This window comes from Anopheles funestus, chromosome 2RL (genome assembly GCF_943734845.2).
Source record: "Anopheles funestus chromosome 2RL, idAnoFuneDA-416_04, whole genome shotgun sequence".
NCBI classification, from domain to species: domain Eukaryota; kingdom Metazoa; phylum Arthropoda; class Insecta; order Diptera; family Culicidae; genus Anopheles; species Anopheles funestus.
The window spans coordinates 46,669,557-46,687,675 of record NC_064598.1 but is presented as its reverse complement, the minus strand read 5'-3'; the positions used below and the strand labels follow the sequence as shown (position 1 = coordinate 46,687,675).

The 18,119-nt window shown below is 44.1% G+C and overlaps 5 protein-coding genes across 5 annotated transcripts in view; 2 read left to right on the top strand and 3 right to left on the bottom strand.

Annotated features, from left to right (window-relative positions):
- The window catches only part of LOC125765411 (tropomyosin-2), an 83,876-nt gene that overhangs the window by 5,212 nt on the left and 60,545 nt on the right, over positions 1–18,119 (bottom strand). The window lies entirely within an intron of this gene.
- On the top strand, positions 4,857–6,853 carry LOC125765473 (60S ribosomal protein L13). The gene is made up of 3 exons (XM_049430669.1): positions 4,857–4,989; positions 5,463–5,736; positions 6,204–6,853. The coding sequence occupies exons 2-3, from the start codon at positions 5,494–5,496 to the stop codon at positions 6,621–6,623; spliced, it is 663 nt and encodes a 220-aa protein (XP_049286626.1). The 5' UTR covers positions 4,857–4,989; positions 5,463–5,493; the 3' UTR covers positions 6,624–6,853.
- LOC125765432 (glycylpeptide N-tetradecanoyltransferase) lies at positions 7,511–10,542 on the bottom strand. The gene is made up of 2 exons (XM_049430595.1): positions 8,896–10,542; positions 7,511–8,832 (listed from the first exon to the last, which is right to left on the bottom strand). The coding sequence occupies exons 1-2, from the start codon at positions 9,988–9,990 to the stop codon at positions 8,260–8,262; spliced, it is 1,668 nt and encodes a 555-aa protein (XP_049286552.1). The 5' UTR covers positions 9,991–10,542; the 3' UTR covers positions 7,511–8,259.
- Positions 10,764–12,615, top strand: LOC125765434 (NKAP family protein CG6066). The gene has a single exon (XM_049430601.1). It carries the CDS (start codon positions 10,899–10,901, stop codon positions 12,531–12,533), a length of 1,635 nt encoding a protein of 544 aa, XP_049286558.1. The 5' UTR covers positions 10,764–10,898; the 3' UTR covers positions 12,534–12,615.
- On the bottom strand, positions 12,601–18,084 carry LOC125765419 (transmembrane GTPase Marf). The gene is made up of 9 exons (XM_049430550.1): positions 17,757–18,084; positions 16,332–17,199; positions 15,975–16,264; positions 15,676–15,906; positions 15,502–15,609; positions 14,236–15,159; positions 14,021–14,167; positions 13,739–13,935; positions 12,601–13,668 (listed from the first exon to the last, which is right to left on the bottom strand). Exons 2-9 carry the CDS (start codon positions 16,549–16,551, stop codon positions 13,467–13,469), a joined length of 2,319 nt encoding a protein of 772 aa, XP_049286507.1. The 5' UTR covers positions 16,552–17,199; positions 17,757–18,084; the 3' UTR covers positions 12,601–13,466.

Sequence of the window (18,119 nt, the reverse complement as noted above, 5' to 3'; positions counted from 1 at the left end):
GCAAAAAAAAGGTTAATTCCATGCTCTTTCACTACCACAAGCTGTCTGTATATCGTTTGTGAATGGAAACAGTTAAGAGGTAAGTTTTGGGAAGGGCAACAAGAGCAGGAAATGGTTTCTATTTGTCGGTTATCGTTTCACCATCGCCAGTGCGAAACGGTTGAAAAGGGTAGCTACAGCACTGGAGATTCACTGGTTGCGATTGAAGATGGGATAAAGGGAACGTTGGTACCGGAAAGGATGAAATGTTTTACATGAGAAAACACCCCCCGGGAAGGTGTTGAAGGTTTCAAAACGGCACTACAAATGGCACTTACCAGCGGGAACATAAGTAGGTCCTTATTTCATCAAAATGTGCGTCATACAGACTATACAGTGTCTCTTCACACAGATGAAGCTGTTCCGTTGCTTTACCTTTTGGGCAGAGGTTATGTTTACTTAGTGCAGCATAGTTTGACATTTGTTACACCAGTCCAGTTAGCGGTTTGACATTCGCCAAATTAACTCATAAATTTTGGAACCACCACTAGATTGTGATCCGCTTACTATGATCACAGTGGAATGGACTTTTTCACTAGCGACCTTCACGAAAGTGATGGTTTGAAATGTCAAACGATGAAACGCCAAAAGAACGCCGAAATGGACCGTACCATTTTGTAAATAAATACCCCTTTAATAACCCTCACGAGACACGATCGAGACACGAGGTGCAAATGGTGCAAGAAGATGTAACGCTACATAAACAGCACCAATTGTGCTCATCCTTTAATGCCAAACAATCGTTCGCCTAAAATTCGATCTTTACGAATCTAATTAAAATGTCCAACAGGGTGGTTGAGCGGGCCGTTGTGTTCGAATCCGTATACACTTACACCTTTCGCAAGTAGTACCTCAAGCGAACTTGAACCAGCTATTTGCATCCAATAATGCTATTTTAAAGTCAATATCTCGAACCAATGGCCAAAGACAAAGTATGCCCATTCTTTAGTCAGCCGCCGTCGTCCAATAGAGAAAGAGAAGTGTCCGCACTCGAAGCCACACACCATCTCAGCAGTGCTGGCCAAGGTTGCATGCCCAATGCCCTTCACCAGTTGGGAGTGTTTTGGTTTTTGGGGGAATTTGTGGTACAATTGCTAGCAAAAGTCGAATCAATTGTATGACGGGTTGTGTATGATTATGAAATTGATTTTATTGTAACGCTCCTACTGGCATGTTGGTGATATTGGGAAAGATCTTTGTGAAAATAAGCTGCCCTACAGTTCATGTTCGGCACTCAAAACAGAGTACGCATACAGAAGGTTATTGCAACAATTTGTAAACATACGGCTCATGAAAGCTCACTCCAAGTGAAGGAAAGTAAAATAAAAATGCAGTGTAATCTAAATCATCTTACGGCAACTATGTTTGCCATTTTTAAATATCCTATTATAACTACTACTGCAGTAGTATTATTCTTGAAATAGTTTGGAAATTCAAACTAATTAATCTTATCAATTTAAAATTTAATTTTGTTGCTTCTGCTTGAAGCTCATAGAATTAAGCAACAAATTATAATGTTTCGTCTTCATCTCTTTCCTCGGACACCTACTGGCAACCTGTCCTTTGGAAGTTGTTGATCCAACCTTCATCAACACTTACCCGAAGCGACGATGCATTTGAACAGCTGCGCTTGCATTCCCCCGGGGGCAAAACAACAATTGGACAATTTTCCCATGTCAATTACGTTTTAAATTTAATTGCGCGTCTACAGCACATACACGCAAAACTGTTACCACGCCAGCATTTTCACGGGCCACGTGTGCGACTTCTTCGATAACGCTCACTACTCCTACTACTGCAGCACTGCTTCAAGCTATCAAGGGCATGGTAAAGTGCTGTCAGAACGCTGAAACATCCTGGTAAGGCTGTTCAAGAAGTAACTAGCGTACCATATGCACCAGAAAGGTGCAGCTACCGTGCGTTCTGCGCCTCCGGCAATGGCTGCGTTTGTTCAAGACAAGACACGCGTTACAGAGTTTTCTTTCCCGCATTCCCGGCATGTCATCTCCAGTACCGATGAAGATGATCACTGACGGGATAGACTGACTGTCTGACTTGATGTGGGTTTTGGGGTAAATAATGCCTAGCTAGGCTACTAGGAAACCGTGTTGGATCACGCGACTAATTGGTGCGGCAGAACCAGAAAAAGAGTGTTTGCAACGGGGGGGGGGGGGGAATAAACATGAATGAGAACAATGCTAACATTTGCACGAGATAGATAGAGAGAGAGAGAGAGAGAGAGAGAAAGACAGACAATTAAGGCAATTTTGTGATATTTTATTGTCTTTTGGAAGTGAATGTTCTAAAGCATAAGAATATTTTAAGGAATTAAACACAAAACCGCCAAAAACATGAATCAATTGTGATCATGAAAATGATTTAGCTTAAATAGAAATTTATGTTATTAAACATGTGTTCAGAATAATGCCATAAAATAACTGTCGACATTCGCACGACATTGCATACATTCAGGCGTAATACACGCAAGTGGTGGGATGAGACAAAAATCGTCTTCCTTTGGGCATAATTAATGAGCCATTTGTTTTCCGGTAAATTAAGTACAATATTTACTTCATAAAAAAAACGTTTCCTAATATTGTCAAAAGTATTTTGAAATTTATCCACTGGACACAGTGCTACAGTGTATGTATCCTATAGTTCCACGAGCAACAATGCAGCGTATATCATTTAGTTTAAATTGTACCATCTCACTGGAACACTACGGAAAGCACGAGTAATTGACTTTCATAGCGTTACACAACTGTGTGATACTTTTGTCTCAATAAGCCGTCCATCATATGATGCTGGCGAAACGTCTCTACTCTAGGTTTTCCGTGTAGGATTTACTCCTACGATAGCAGCAACATACATAAATAGTAACAACCTGTTCCAAGAAGGAACGGGCAACTTCCTGTTAAACAAGTATCGCATAACGAAACCTAGTTCTAAAGCTGCACCGTCAGTTGCACTTACTGAGAGGAACTTCTCATTTAATGCGAATCCTTATCCCACGAATCGAGTGATGGAATGGTTATGGGTTTATAAGTTCCCTCCCGGTTGCATTGCCCGTCCACTGTGTCATGTTCTGGATGGATCCGGTTCAACCCACCCTGCTATGCAGTTTCTGTTTCGTTTGAATATTCATCCTTCTTCCTGGATGATGAGAAATGAAAATTATTCATTTGGGTTGTTTACAGATGAGAAGGAAATTTAGACTCGATCGTCTATGGCACCACAAACCCTTTCACATTAGCAAATGATGCTCATATCACGTGTTTTGGATTGTACAAGAATGTTGCTCCTTCAAACTTACACTCGATACACGTGTTGCCAAAATTCCACGAACTGACTACGCAACTTGGTTTGTAGCACGGCTTTTATGACGTTAAGCACTGTAACTAGAGATGTGCAAAGTGAGTAGGAGTGAGATGGTGAGTTGAAACGTTGTATTGAACGAGTTTCGTTCACTCACCACGAGGAGTTTTAGCGACTCTTTTTTCACTTACTCACTAATGAGTGTAAGCATGTAGCCGTGGTAAGTTGAGTTGCAAAAAGAGTAAATACCTGAGTTGAAACTAAAATGTGCAAGTGAGTTGAAACAAAAATGGGCTGAAACGAAACGTTTGATACACATGAGTTGAAACGGAATACATGTGTACAATACCCAAACTAGCGAGCAATTTTGCAAAAATTTTAAATTGATGTATTTTATTGCGAATTTGTTTAAATAAGTTTCATTCCACTCAAGTAATGCTTTAAACAAAAAAAAGAATAAAAACTAATAAAAAATTAAAACAAATTCTATAAATTTGAAAATCTCCTAAGGCTATAGACTTACCTTTTTTGGGGAAATTTAGCAAAATTTATAAATTGGTGTATTTTAATGTGAATTTGTTGAAATAAGTTCCTTTTTACTCAAATAATGCTTTTAATAAAAAAGACTAGCGTACAAGTCCGCATAGCGAGAAGTATATTCATTTGGCTATTTTGGGTATTGTACACATGTATTCCGTTTCCACTCATGTGTATCAAACGTTTCGTTTCAACTCATTTTTGTTTCAACTCACTCGCACATTTTCGTTTCAACTCACTCGCACATTTTCGTTTCAACTCACGTATTTCCTCGACTGACCACGGCTACATGCTTACACTCATGAGTGAGTAAAATGACCGAACCTTAACTTATACGTTTATGCCGGGTTTTTTATGACTCCGAAATGAGTTGTTAAACGAGCTGACTCCTAATATCGACTCATTCACTCTGAGTTGACTCACCAAAAAGCGGTTATTCTCATCTCTAATTGTAAACGTACAGACGTAATCTGTGTTTGACTAGTTTTGCTTTCTTCGCGGTAGTATGGCATATTTTTCTACCTAAAAGCAAAGAATTGTATTCTATTTAATTGTATTCTCAACTTCTTTGAGAAGAGTGAAGTGTGGGTACAGTTTTTTATTCATAGCTATTAACACTTTCGTTGGAACTAATAAATTAGTTCATATTCAACTAAATTTAAATAGCAAATAGCAAATAGCAAATACGAAGGTTTTGTTGCTATTCCAAAGTATGTAAGTAACCGTCAATTCAAATGAAAAAACGCAAACTCGACGCATACTTCGATACAAGCGTTACGCGAATGCAAAAATGGAAATAAATTAACAATTTACAACGAAATCCTTTTCAAATAATCCTAAACCAGAGCTGTTTTCAAACCACAATATATTCAAGCTTTTAACATCGTTAAATAAAACTAAAATTCCAAAAGAAAAATTTATTTTTCAAATCCCAAAAACGCACAAATTGTTCACCGATACTTCTGGCAACACTGCCGTCAACTTTGCTGAACGGAAGTACCAGTGCTGTCACGCGCCGTCATCAATTGTCAGAGAAAACAACTTTACCTCTCTCTTTTCCGGCCTGTATGGTGTTTGTCTGAACACATTTTTGTTGAGGTGCGAAAAAATTTCCCTAATTTTAGTGTAATTTAAGAACTGTGTTGTTATTTCGGTAGCATTCACTCTGCGCAAATTGTTCGTGTGTCAAAATGGATGCCGTGTTTGTTGCTAGTTGTTGCAAAATTTGTTTAAATGAGAGGACACTTTCCACTGCCGCCTTCCGTGTTGTTGGTGGCGTTCCAGACAAAATTCGTGGCTGTTTTATATTACCGGAAAGCGATGCATTATATATGTATTTGTTAAATAACGAAGCCTATTTGTTTCGTTACCGCTATTTAGTATCTAATGTATGTTGACGAAAAATGAATTTCCGTAAGGTTATGTTTGAAAATTCGTCTCCCAGCCAACGTAGCAAATAACTACATCCATTTTGTCATTCGGCATCCGATTCCAACTATGATTCCTCCGTGTTCGTAATATCTATGCTGAAATGTAAGTGACAATTTGTTTCTTCTGTTACATCGTTCTAGGCACACGGCAGACAACAAATAACCCGCCAAGATGGTGAAGGGTAATCATATGATTTCTAATGGCCACTTCCATAAGTACTGGCAGCGGCACATTCGCACCTGGTTTAACCAGCCGGCTCGCAAGTTCCGCAGAAGGCAAAACCGCATCAAGAAGGCGAAACGAGTCTTCCCCCGTCCGGCCAAGGGTCCGATCCGCCCGATCATCCGTTGCCCGTCGCAGCGCTACAATACCAAGATCCGTGCGGGTCGTGGATTTACCCTTGCCGAGCTGAAGGTAAGAAAAGCGACGATCTACGATGCTCGTCAGAAAGCCCAAAGCTGCCCTTTGGTTGTATTTTGGTGTTGTTTACCTAGAGGATTTGGCGCTGAATAACCGTTAGGGCAAGAGAATCTATAACTCGGGGAGTGCTTGATCGGATGGTATGCTACGGTGGTCGAGTGATTGACTCCCTATTGGTAGACTGTTTTGGCAAAAGGACTCACAATGTTTTTTCAAACTAAATGTGCAATTCGTATGAGAGATGGTGGCCCTTGTATCCGCCATTTATGCCTCTATTGCCGCCTAGTAGAAATCTTCTTCTCATTCAATGGAAGGGATTTCGGCGGACAACGGAGGCTAGAGTAACACGCAAGCGAAAAGAAAAATCGCTTTCAGATGTTGAGATAGAGGGGGTACAGAGACCATCCGTGTCGGTAGCCAGTAATAGGAACACAATAATAATCTAACGTTCTCTGTTTCAGGGTGCCGGACTTTCGAAGAACTTCGCACGAACCGTTGGCATTGCGGTGGATCCGCGCCGTCAGAACAAGTCGGTCGAAAGCCGCCAGCAGAATGTGCAGCGTCTGAAGGAGTATCGCAGCAAGCTGATCCTGTTCCCGATCCACCGCAACAAGAAGCCACGCAAGGGCGAATCGACACCGGAGGAGTGCAAGCTGGCCAAGCAGTTGAAGAGCACGGTGATGCCGATCCGCAACCCACGCCCGAAGGTGACGTTGGAGCGGATCACGGAGGAGCAGAAGAAGTTCAGCGCGTTCCAGGCACTGCATCAGGCACGTCTGCACGCCCGATACTTCGGTGCCCGTGCCAAGAAGGCGAAGGATGCGGCGGAGAATGAAAACAACCAGCCCGGCGGTGGTGGTGACAAGAAGGGCAAGAAGTAAACGCGGATGCTCCGGGTGGTGACGAATCCGTTTTAGCTCTTTAGTCCGACCACAACTCTTCTGTTCTCTGTTGCCGTAAGCCGGGCGATCACCATCATCGTACGCTGTAGTGCACGCGTTTTTGATCGCGCGTGCTTGCCGTGTTCCGGCAGATGGAGGAAACAAAGCTAATAAATACTATTCCCCCTTACTTGATGAGCGATTTTATTGTCGAGAAAGGAGCTAAACAACACATCGTATCTTTATTTACACATAGCTTAATAGAAAGAGAAGATATTGATGACATACATTTGTTAAAATATCTACCATTTTCGATTACAGTGGTAATAAAAAAGGAATTTATAAAACATGTTGAAGTTATCGCAAGAAAGCGGGACGACTTAGCCCTAAAAAGCTTTGGGATTGTTAATAGACCATGCATGGACGAAGATATCACCAATAGATCCTTTCGTCGTCGCTCGAAAAATCCTCGAAGAAATGATGCATTTCTTGATTTCCGACATCAAAAGAACATCCATGGAAGGAGAAAAGCCAATCCCTAAAATCGTCATTAGCCATTCTAATGCTTCATATTGCTTTCCGGCTTTCACGTGATATTCACTGACCGTGATAGATGATCTAGCATAAGGTATTGTCTATCATTATCAGTGATAACATAGAAAAACAGGACATGCAACGTGTAAAAAATGCAAAAAAGGAATACTGCTGAGAGAAATTAAAGAAAAATGGTCATTATTTGTCGCGGATATAGTGCGAGCCATTTTTGACGATTTGAATGCATGATAGAGAAATTGTTATTAAATTCTAAAATTCTTGCTCATTCAACATTTAAAAAAAACACTGAATAAAGCAATAAAATTAAAATACATTTGTACAAACCAACCGTATAATCGATTCCCAACAGCTAGGACAGAAAATGCTTTACCGTTCACTTTATTGACTGGATATATTTCGTGTAGTAACGAAAACATGCATTACATACCCCAAATCCCACTGCCGCAACTGTTTCAATGTACACAAGCACGGCCTTACCACGATCGCGACCACGTTTTTGCAATGCTTTCTCTTCTTTGATTAAAAAAAAAAAACAAACCGAATATTGCTGAACAAAACCGAACACTGAACTAAGCGTTGCTAAGGCAACACGGAGGTAAGATAAAACTAAGTAAAAAAAAAAACTATCGCCAACTATGATTCCCATTACCTTTACCGATCAGTGGCGATTATGTGTACTCCGATCACATTCATTCCTTGCGAACGATATCTGTAATGGGCTTAACTGCGTGGATAAACGTAAACAATATATGTACGTATTGGGAGATGTAAAGCAACTCCCACATTCCCTGATTTGTTTTGTCAAGCTTTTCCCTACGCAATGCGTTTCCGGAACACTGAGAATCTTCCCACCCCTATAGTGAAGTTGTAATAAAAACGAAACGGTAGGACAGTTAGTGAACAGAATCCCTAACAAAATTTCGGAATTGATGCTGCGCAGAATACAGAGAAGCAGCGCCAAGGGAAACACTTTCTCCCCAATGTGTGCCCACGAGTGTTCGTACTGAATGTGCTTTGGTTCCATCGCAACCAGCAATCCGTTCTATCAAAAACAAAACGTTTTCTATTCCCGCCCAACCGTTTACAACAGTATCAACCCAACATCCTCCGGTTGCATGCTCGGGCAGCGCCAATTGTACAGGTAGTACTGCAGATTACCGTCGCCGATGCCGAACTTGAGCGGCACCAGAAACTGCTTGTTGTCCATCAGATCGAGCGCGTTAAACACGTCGAAACCGAGGTTTTTGGCCGATATTAGCGCATCGTTCATGAGATCGAGCCAGGGCGTGCGGGTCGATACGTTGTAGAAGCTGTACGCGGCCTTCACGTACTTGTGCACCGCATGGTGCATCACAGTCGAGGGCAGCGTGTAGTAGCTCACCATGTCCGTGATCGTACCAGGGCGGGCCGGATCCTCCACCACGAAACAATCGATGATGCCGTTTTGCGGCAGGAACCAGTGGCGCATCTCCACCTCGTCAAACACCGGCGTCAGGTTGAAGCGCTGCAGGTACGATTCCAGCAGCTTGTGTACCGCCTTTAGGTCCGTTTCGAGCAGCTTCCGGAAGCCGGGAGTTTTGGGCTGGTCCGGCAACTTGTACAGCTTGATCGTGCGCTGCATCGTCATGTTGCGGGACAGGTAGGAGAATTTCACCTAAAATTAAGAACGGAATTTAGCTTTGTCCGGCACGAACCGCCCTCCCTCTGAGTTTGGTACCTCAATCAGTTTCTTCGGATTTAGCGAACGGTGCCAGTAGCGGCAGGAAGACACGGGCTTCGGAAGCACCACGCCCGCCGTATACACTGCCTGGAAGATGCCGGTCAGATTAACGCGTCTCGTAATCTCCCGGATCAGCACCGGCGCTAACCGCTTCGAACGTAGCTTCTTGTGCACGCACAGGAAGTTAATTTCCACCATGCGCTGCTCCTTCCGGTGCACGTTCAACGTGCCAGGGATGGCCGAAATAAACCCAACCAATCGTCCCGACTTGACCACACGGACGCCACAGTGCCAGTCGCGCTTCCAGCCGGGCGGTTGCAGGGCCCACTGCAAAAATTCCGGCTGATAGTCGAACCGAAACATTGCGTCATCGTCCTCGACGTAGTTCTCGTTCAGCAACGTGTACAGCTCCTTCAGCTGTAGCGGATCGTTCAGGTTCATCGTATCCCAGGTAAACCCGTCCGGCAGTGCGTACGGTTCCTGCCGGATCTCACTCAACGGTTTGTCTTCCTCGATCGCTTCGTTCGCCTGAATGTTCTCGTCCATACGCGGAACTGGCTGGGTCGACCAGAACTTGTACGATTTGTGTAACGCCTCTTCGGGCGTTTTGGCCGGTTTCAGCAACCGGGTGTTAGCCTTCAAACGTTCCAACATTTCCTGCATGGTCACCAACATTTCGTCCGGATTCGATCCAAACATACCGCCCGACATTCCTTCCCCGCCATCAACTTCTCCTGTCGCCTCCTGGCTTCCGGAGGCTGCTGTTACCGCAACAGCTGACTGTCCCGGTTCCCCATTAATTTGTGATGATGGTGCGGCATCCGGTCCCTGCTCGGTCTGATTAGGTTTATTCTTCTTTTTCTTGTTCTTCGACTTTGCACTACCCTCGCGGCCTGCCACCCGTTCCTCCTTGCTACCTCCACTGCCAGCCAGCTCACCATTCGTCACAGGCACTGGTTTGCTTTCTTCCTGCTTGGCCGGACCTTTTTGGTGTTTCTTTTTGCTGTTTTTGTTCGTTGTCACTTCACCGCTGCCAGCAGAGCCAGCTGCTGCCGTTTCTGCGACCGCAACGTTAACATTTGCCTCACTCATCGCCGGGATTGGTGTTTTCCGAGTCTATTGAGTTAATTCCCTGTGTACGAAGCCCGTTCTACTGAGGTACCGAATCGGTTTACTGCCTATTACGTTAATGAACGGGTTTTAACAGACCGCCGGAAACACTTCTTTTTGCCACTCGCTCTCTCTCTCTCTAGCTCTCTCCCGGCCTTCGGCTAGTTTCTACCTTCCTATTCAGTACGATTTGGTTTAGGCTTTTGCTATCACGCGATCGATATCCGTGCGAACAATTTTGAACCACCACTGGGGGAAGATGATGACACAAGCCCTCCTTCGGAACGTACATACACACACATGCACCCAATAGCAGCTCCAAGGTACCAGCCGTTTTCACTTCAGTACTCGCTCTTGAAGTCGCGCTAGCGCCGGACTCGTGGAGGATTTGCAGACGAGGAAAATGGTTCTGTTCTGGCCACTTGAAATCTGACGAATCCGATGAATGACACGACCGGGAGCGCTTGTGCAAAAAATAGGCACAAAGGTGTGCGTGAGAGTTGGTGCCGATTTCGATTTTTCCAACAAAAACACAAGAGCGTTGTCAGGCTCAATGACAGCTGTGAAAGTGTTGGGAAATTAAAAACATAAAAAAGAATGTTTTCTGCACACGTGGAAATTTTAAATTATGGTTTTTTTGTGCTCCACTATTTTCTTATTACCAAATGATTCGAAAAGCTCTTTTGTAATCATATTGTTTTTTTTGTCTTCCACGCGACTGTACTCTTTCGGTTGAGTTGAAATCTCGTTGATTTCGCCTTTGGAAGATCTGTCAACAAAGCAGCGGGCGAGAATGATAAAAGTAGAATGGAAACAAACACCTACCCGCTCATCCCAGCGTTGCATTTATCGCTTTCATACCCATAACATTTTAGTAACGTTGTGTAAAGATGAAATCAAGAAGTCGTTCCCGCAGCCGAAACAAGCGTGATACGAAAAGAAGTCATCGAGAAACTAGTTCCCGTTCCAGCTCATCTAGCAGTGGCAGTAGTGCTAGTAGTCGCAGCAGTAGCCGCAGCAGTAGCGCCAGCAGCCATAATGCAAGACACAAACGTAGCAAAAGTGGTGAAGTTAAACGGAAACCCACAGAGAAACTATCCAGCAGAAGACGTTCGCGGTCTCCCAAACGCAGTGAAAATGTTACAAAAGATCGCCGAAATGAACAATCGCTGAAGATTCATCATGCGGACCGCAGGCGACAGTCAAGAACTCCCGAACGCAAGCGGAAAGACTCCCGTGCCCATGAGGAAAATCATCGAAATCGGCGGTCACCTAGCCCTCGTGAAAGAAGGCGCGATGGAAGACAGGAGGAAAAGAATCGTCGCGATGAAAATTCACGGCATACTAACACCTCAAAGGACGAACGACGCCGTCACAGATCTCGCAGTTCGCGCGAGCAAAGAGATCGATCCGTTGATCGCTCCCGACGACAAGATGATCGCAACGTTACCCGGCATAACGAAACCGAACGAAGAAATGGAAACGAACGTTCAGAAAATTCTCGCCATCGATCACGCAGCCCACGTACCCGTACGGGTGGCTCCAGAAATGACCGTAAAGAACGTTCTGACGAAGAGGGTCAGCGTAACGATTATGGCAATCGAGGGCAACAGAACCGTTGGATGCATGATATGTATGAGACACACGATTCACAGCGTAATGTCGATCGTAGCTTCCGAAGATCGAACCGTGACACGATGGATGACGATTTTATGCAATCTCGTCGTTTGCAGCGAGAAATAATCGGCACTGAAGGTGCACCGGATGCATGGGGTGATTCCCCGTCGGAGGGTAACAGCTCGGACGAAGAGCTGGAACCGTCTAAGAGTACCTCCAAGCACAAAAAATCCAAAACGAAAGGAAAGGAGAAGAAAAAATCATCCAAGCATCGCTCGAAGAAGGATAAGAAAAAGAAAAAGTCATCTAAAAAATCCAAAAAGTCTAAGAGCTCTAAGAAAAAAAAGCAGAAGGCAAAAAAAGTGGAATCATCTTCATCTTCCGATCCTTCATCGTCTTCTGAATCGTCTTCCTCTGGCGATGAGGAAGAAGTATGGATAGAAAAGTCTGAAGCATCAAGCAGAACGACCGCAAAGGATGCCGGATCGGCAACACTTGGAGCATCCTCGCAGACCCGTTCCGTAGAGGAGGACGGCGATAACGTGGTGGGTCCAGTGAAAACGAGCGGTAATCTAAGCCAGAAAGATTTCGGTAGAGCTTTGCTACCAGGTGAAGGTGCGGCCATGGCAGCTTACGTCACTGAAGGCAAGCGTATCCCACGTCGTGGTGAGATCGGTCTTACCTCCGATGAAATTGCAAACTTCGAGCAGGTCGGGTACGTGATGAGCGGCAGCCGGCATCGACGCATGGAGGCTGTCCGTATACGTAAGGAAAATCAAATCTATTCGGCGGACGAAAAGCGAGCATTAGCGATGTTCAGCAAGGAGGAACGGCAAAAGCGCGAAAACAAAATTCTGACACAGTTCAAGGAGATGATCAGCGCCAAGTTGTCGGAGAACAAAAAATGAAGCTTGTACATTTAAACTAAAGAGAATAAATAAAATAACTACAACAGTATTGTACAATAGTACAATATTTTCATGTTTTTAATGCTGCTTGTTCAATTTATTTTGTAAAAAGTCGCCTATCGGAGGTTATGCGTCAATTGCGCCACGGTCCATTTTTAGTTGAAACTTGATCACGTCGAATGCTAAAGTTTAATATATTTCTCCGGTGCACCACCGCGGCAAAACTACATGTATTCACGGAACAGAGAACGATTCGATTTAGTTTTAGTTTTTTTTTTACATATCAAACAACAGTTGAGTATAGAAGTAATATTTTCTACATTTTACCGGTACATTAAATAGTATCATACAATACAGGAACGGACTGGGCATACGATCGAATGTTTTGCTCCTCTTCAAGCACCATGGAGGAAACATCATTTCCAAACCATGCCAGCCATCCCGTTAGCTAACTACTGCAACCGCATCTCTAAAAGCGTTTGGTTTCTTTTTCAATCCTATATCTATTGCTTACTTGAAACAATCGATAAACGGTGTACCCCATCCGGAGCCAGTTGATAGAAGATAGTGAATCATTCTCACATCATGCGTACACGACCAGGTTACAATCTATTTGCAGAAAGCTTGGGCCAGGGCCACTTTTTTCCATCCCCTGCTGCATCCAATCTCCGACAGCCCTAGCTACCCACTTGATCCAGCCAACGAGCTCGCTGTGCTCCTCCACATCGAACGATTGCTAGACTTGATAGACTCGAGACTGTACAACCGCGAGATGAAAAATAATCACATTTTTTTCTATTTTTTACGGATGCTTTCAATTTCCCGATCGATAAAAAAATCGAACTGGCAAACGAAACATTTTATCAATGGTCAAAAAATCTAATTGCCGATTAATCGTAAGGTACACTACTATCGGAGCGAAAGAAAAATTCACTAATTCGCCTTGATGTAGTTGCTATCGAAGATTTCCAACTCATTCATGATGTAGTTTGCTTTGTTTTTCAGCAGCTTGATCTGTTTCTGGTTAGTCTCGATCACTCCGAGGGAGCTTTCGATATGCTTCAGTTCATCGTTCATTTCCGTGCTGGCAGTATCCACAACCCGGCACAATCGTGCGAACGTACTGGACAGTTCCCTGGATGAGAGAAGATGATGGCGTGTGTAAGTCGAAATTTTTACAACAAGATGTATTTTGTTTTACTCACTGTTGCACCTGATGGCTGCAGTTTGCTGACGTCAAATCGACAATCAGCTTCAGCTTGCGGGTTGCGTGCTCTACGTACTGGTTCTTAAAGTTTCGTTCCTTTGCCGTGTTGGTCCAGGACAATCGTTCGTAAAGGTAAACGCTGCCATATATTACACCTGCGCCGACTATTACTCGCCAACCGATGGTTTTTAACATCTTTGGGAAGAAAACCGATTTAATTAGATAATTATACTTCATCATGATGCCAAATAAAAAGTCAAACATATTTGCTAAGACGTACCAAACCAGCCACCACAAGGCCGAGTGTTCCCTGCGATCCTATAGAGGCAATGGCCACCTTTGAAATCACCGACAGCTGCTCGTTCGTTATCAGCTCGTTTTCAGGCATAAGACACATCGGTGAGGTTGGAGAAAGAACCTGCGACATCTGGAAGTAGAACACGTTTAGCTTCGTGTCGCTTTTATCTGTTTTCGTTGCTCCGAAATTATACTCACATTCATATTGCTGTTCTGTCGATGGTGCGTGATCGCTTTTCGATTGTTAGCTCGAATTTTACCATTAAAGCGTGCAATCATTGCCCGTATTCCCCAGGAGAAACGGAATTCCAGATCCTCCTGGAAATCGGCACACAGATTCTGGCAATTGAGCGTATACAGCATCTCGAAGGGTTGGGTGCGAACGATCACCTGGTGCTGCTGGGCAGCCATCTTTTCCGACGGTAGCAAAGCCGTCATGCGGCCCGTCATTTCCCGCTGCGCAGTTTCCACATTCATCGCCAGTGCCGTGCTGAGCCGTGCGCGTAAGTTCGATCCTAACCCATTTTCAACGTGCGCGTTGATCTCTTTCTTGTACACATTCAGTACAAGTGGATCCGTGTGGAACGGTAGATTAAACTCGTCCACCAGCACATTCAACCTCCAGATTTCTTCGTTCAGCGCTTTTGCCACCTTCTGTTCTACCTCCTCGACCATCGTGTGAATTTTCATCTTCATCTCGCGCGTTACCTGCATCAGTGAGGTTTCCGTGCTCGCAATCCGATCCGTCAGACGCTTCTTTTGTTCGAGCTTCTGGTTGCGCAACACGTTCGCCCGCTCGTAGATGCTGTCCAGCATCATGCGCATCTCGCTCGCAATGTTTTTGCCCCGCGAGCTGTGCTGTTCGAACTTGGTGCGTACGGCACTCTTCGAAATGCATTCCTCAAACTTGCGCTCGAAGTCCTGAAACTCAAAGTAGCGATTCTGGAAACCATCCGCAAGAGCACCAGCAATTGGTGGAAGGCCTTCCTGTTCCTTCAGCCGTGCCTGCAGGGTTTCGCGAGCGGACACGAAAAACACGCGCTCTTCGGCCTCTTTCGGTGTGGCCACCTTTAGTTCCTTGACTAGGAAATCTATACAACGTTCTTGGTGTTGAGCTTTAACCTTTCAAGAGGAAAACAAAAAGTGATTTGATTGTTTAATATAAGAAATGTTCTCTTCTAAAAACACATAACATGGTGCAATGCAAAAGAATAGGAAAGAACTATGTTACATAAGTTGGACACAAGGACAGAAAAGAATGAAAGCGTGCAATGGTTAACGGTTCGTCCTGAAGCGATAACATTCGGTGCACCGGAAACGCATTTCATTACCTTTTCCAGATCCATCTTAATGTGTTTTTTGGTGGAAATAATGAATCGTGAAAACAATGGATCATTGGGGAAAGAAGAAATACAATACATTTGGAAATGGTTTACTTTAAATGCTATCACACATTATACCTACCGATTCCTGAAATTCGGGCTCGGACGCGGAAGCATCCCATCGGTTGTTCAGCACAAAAATGTTCGGTTTCGATAGTCGTGTCGACACTTCATGAAAGAAGGATTTTTCCTGTAAAAAGAAATGTGTCGTTTTATACTATCCGCTGGAATAACACCCTACAATCAGTAACCATACCGCTAGTGTCATAGTAGATTCGGCATTTAGCACCAACACGAAAACGTCGGCATTTAAGCAATGGTTATCAATCCAATCGTCCAGATTAGGCGATACGTCCACCCCGGGCGAATCAACGAACACGACGTCATCCCGCAACAGGCTGCAACGTTCACGTGGCCAATATATTCGCACCAGCGAGCTTTCGCACAGCTTCTCCTGGCACAGTGCATTCGCCAATTGTTTCACAGACTACAATATACAATGAAAAAGCATTTAAAAAAACTGTCCTTCATCAAATAGTTGACTCTTCCACGTACCGTTACGTTCAGCTTCTCGTCACTTCCTTCCTTCACCAGGTACGCCTCTTGTCCATCGATTCCTTCCACCTGGCAGAAGCAGTTAGTCGTATGGCCAATACCGCTCGGAAGTATTTTATCGCGTAACATTGCATTTATGACCGAGCTTTTACCGTTGGATGTACGTCCGAAGAACGCCACCTTCATGTTATCCCGTGCCAAAACCTCCCTAATGCCTCGTACCTTGAGCACATAGCTTTTGAACTGTTCCGCTTCCGCTTTGTCCACGATTTCGGTCGCTGCGGGTAGTTCTATGAAAAACATAAATTTCATTATTTTGTTTACACGTAAACAAATAAAACGCATGTATCCCCTTACCTTCGATGAAACCGGTCGTTTCGACGACATAATCATTGATCTCCACGAAAATATCGTTGATCTTCTTTTTGGCTCGTACGAAGATCTGTAGCGGTGACACGTCCGTCGCATTGTTGTGCAGCGTCCGTGCGTTCGGATCGATAAGGGCGGCCGTTTCGTACATGGAAGCGTTTCCGTTGCCGGTCACCATCGACAATGTGCGGTTCAGGTAGGTTGCCATCGGTGGCCGAGCGGTGACGAACGGTGGCCGTAAATTAGGATATTAATCACGAAACGAGAGGAAGAGCGATCACGACACGTGACAATTCGTTACGGCTTGTTTTTTTTTCAACAATTTTACAACCGATCGTTGCGAATCGAACGAGGATCTCTTATCGTTACACACGCTACAAACATAATACTTTAAGACCGTATTTTTTTTTTCTCTAATCCGTATGCTCGTATTCGTAAGGAAAGATTAGTTCGATTCTTCGCTTCCACTTCACGAGTCACGCTCGATTGTAGCGCTAGGATGACGAAAAGAAAGCGACAACAGGGTACGAAAGATTCAATCCTTCATTACACCTTCATTTTACTTTGTTTTGCAAAAACACAATCCACTACACCCACTTCCGTTCTTGCTCGCATGAATGAATGAGGGAAGGATACAACGGCTTCAAAATGATAACAAACTCAAACACGTGTTTTCTCGAAATCTAATCAAAAATAAATCATTTAAAACTGGTTTTACGCGGAACACGGCTTACGGGTAAAAAGAAGCAATTGGAAAGGGATCGCGAATGTGGAACTTTCCTCACGGTGTGCACTCAACCTTATCTACACGAATTGGGAACTGTTTCTCTTTCTCGTGCTGGTGCTAAGCAACTAACTGAAAATAAAAAGAAACCATAAATAAAAACAAGGAAAGGATCAGTACTACGAAATTTAAAGTACAGTAAATAGCAAAACAAACACCACCATTGGACAAACGTTAGGAAAAATGAAAACAATAAATGTAAGCAACGATTGTAGCGAATGAATGGAAATACTAACGGGATCGAAACAGAGAGCGGCAAAGGTAAAAATTCACGTACGCCGTAGACATACGCGAGAAACCACAGAACACGACCGAGAATATCTTTTTCGGGAACGATACATCGTAATTGCGCTCCCGAACAATTGCCCTTGTTTCGTTCACCTTACGATTGACCATAGGCCACCGTGTGGGATGGATAATTAGCGTAAAGGCGTGAAGAATGGTGAAAAAAAAACACAAGCAGGTAAAAAGAAAACCACCGTTTGTTGTTTTTTGTTTGTGGTTCGTTCCATTCGGAAAGGAGCTGATAAAACAGGCGCAATGAATGAGATGAGTGGCACCACAAGAAGTCGTGTCGTTTTCGCTCCGCGGAAAGAAAAGCTTACACCTTCCCAACACGGTATACCAACCTGCTTTGATTCGGTCATACTTTATCACGCCAAGGAGCTGCCCAATATCCTTCGAGTGATGCTGATTACACACGATGATGACGTCCTGCACGTTGCGTTTTCATCTGCGCTAGAGCATGCTAGAAAGCGCATACGGCGCACTTTTCACTACCGCTCGTTGATGATTGTAGATCGCTTTGCCTGCCTGCTGGTTCTAGATGAAGGTTGGACCGTTTTATACACTTAGCACACGGCGAATCGTGGAAATTGTTTGCTCCGATTACTGCGTTTGTGAAATCGTGATGTAACTCTTTTTGCTGTACGTTCGAGGTAACGAACGATGACAAAACGTCGATGAGAAACACGAACACCGTTTCCAGTGCG

Excerpts from the sequence above, each read along its gene's own strand:
- LOC125765432 (XM_049430595.1), bottom strand. The coding sequence starts at position 9,990 with ATGAGTGAGGCAAATGTTAACGTTGCGGTCGCAGAAACGGCAGCAGCT. Across the intron at positions 8,833-8,895 it reads ATCCGAAGAAACTGATTGAG|GTGAAATTCTCCTACCTGTC; the intron begins GTACCAAACTCA and ends TCTTAATTTTAG.
- LOC125765419 (XM_049430550.1), bottom strand. The coding sequence starts at position 16,551 with ATGGCAACCTACCTGAACCGCACATTGTCGATGGTGACCGGCAACGGA. Across the intron at positions 14,168-14,235 it reads GACAGAACAGCAATATGAAT|ATGTCGCAGGTTCTTTCTCC; the intron begins GTGAGTATAATT and ends TTCTACTTCCAG. Across the intron at positions 13,669-13,738 it reads TGCAGCCATCAGGTGCAACA|GGAACTGTCCAGTACGTTCG; the intron begins GTGAGTAAAACA and ends TCTCTCATCCAG.
- LOC125765473 (XM_049430669.1), top strand. The coding sequence starts at position 5,494 with ATGGTGAAGGGTAATCATATGATTTCTAATGGCCACTTCCATAAGTAC. Across the intron at positions 5,737-6,203 it reads TTACCCTTGCCGAGCTGAAG|GGTGCCGGACTTTCGAAGAA; the intron begins GTAAGAAAAGCG and ends TCTCTGTTTCAG.
- LOC125765434 (XM_049430601.1), top strand. The coding sequence starts at position 10,899 with ATGAAATCAAGAAGTCGTTCCCGCAGCCGAAACAAGCGTGATACGAAA.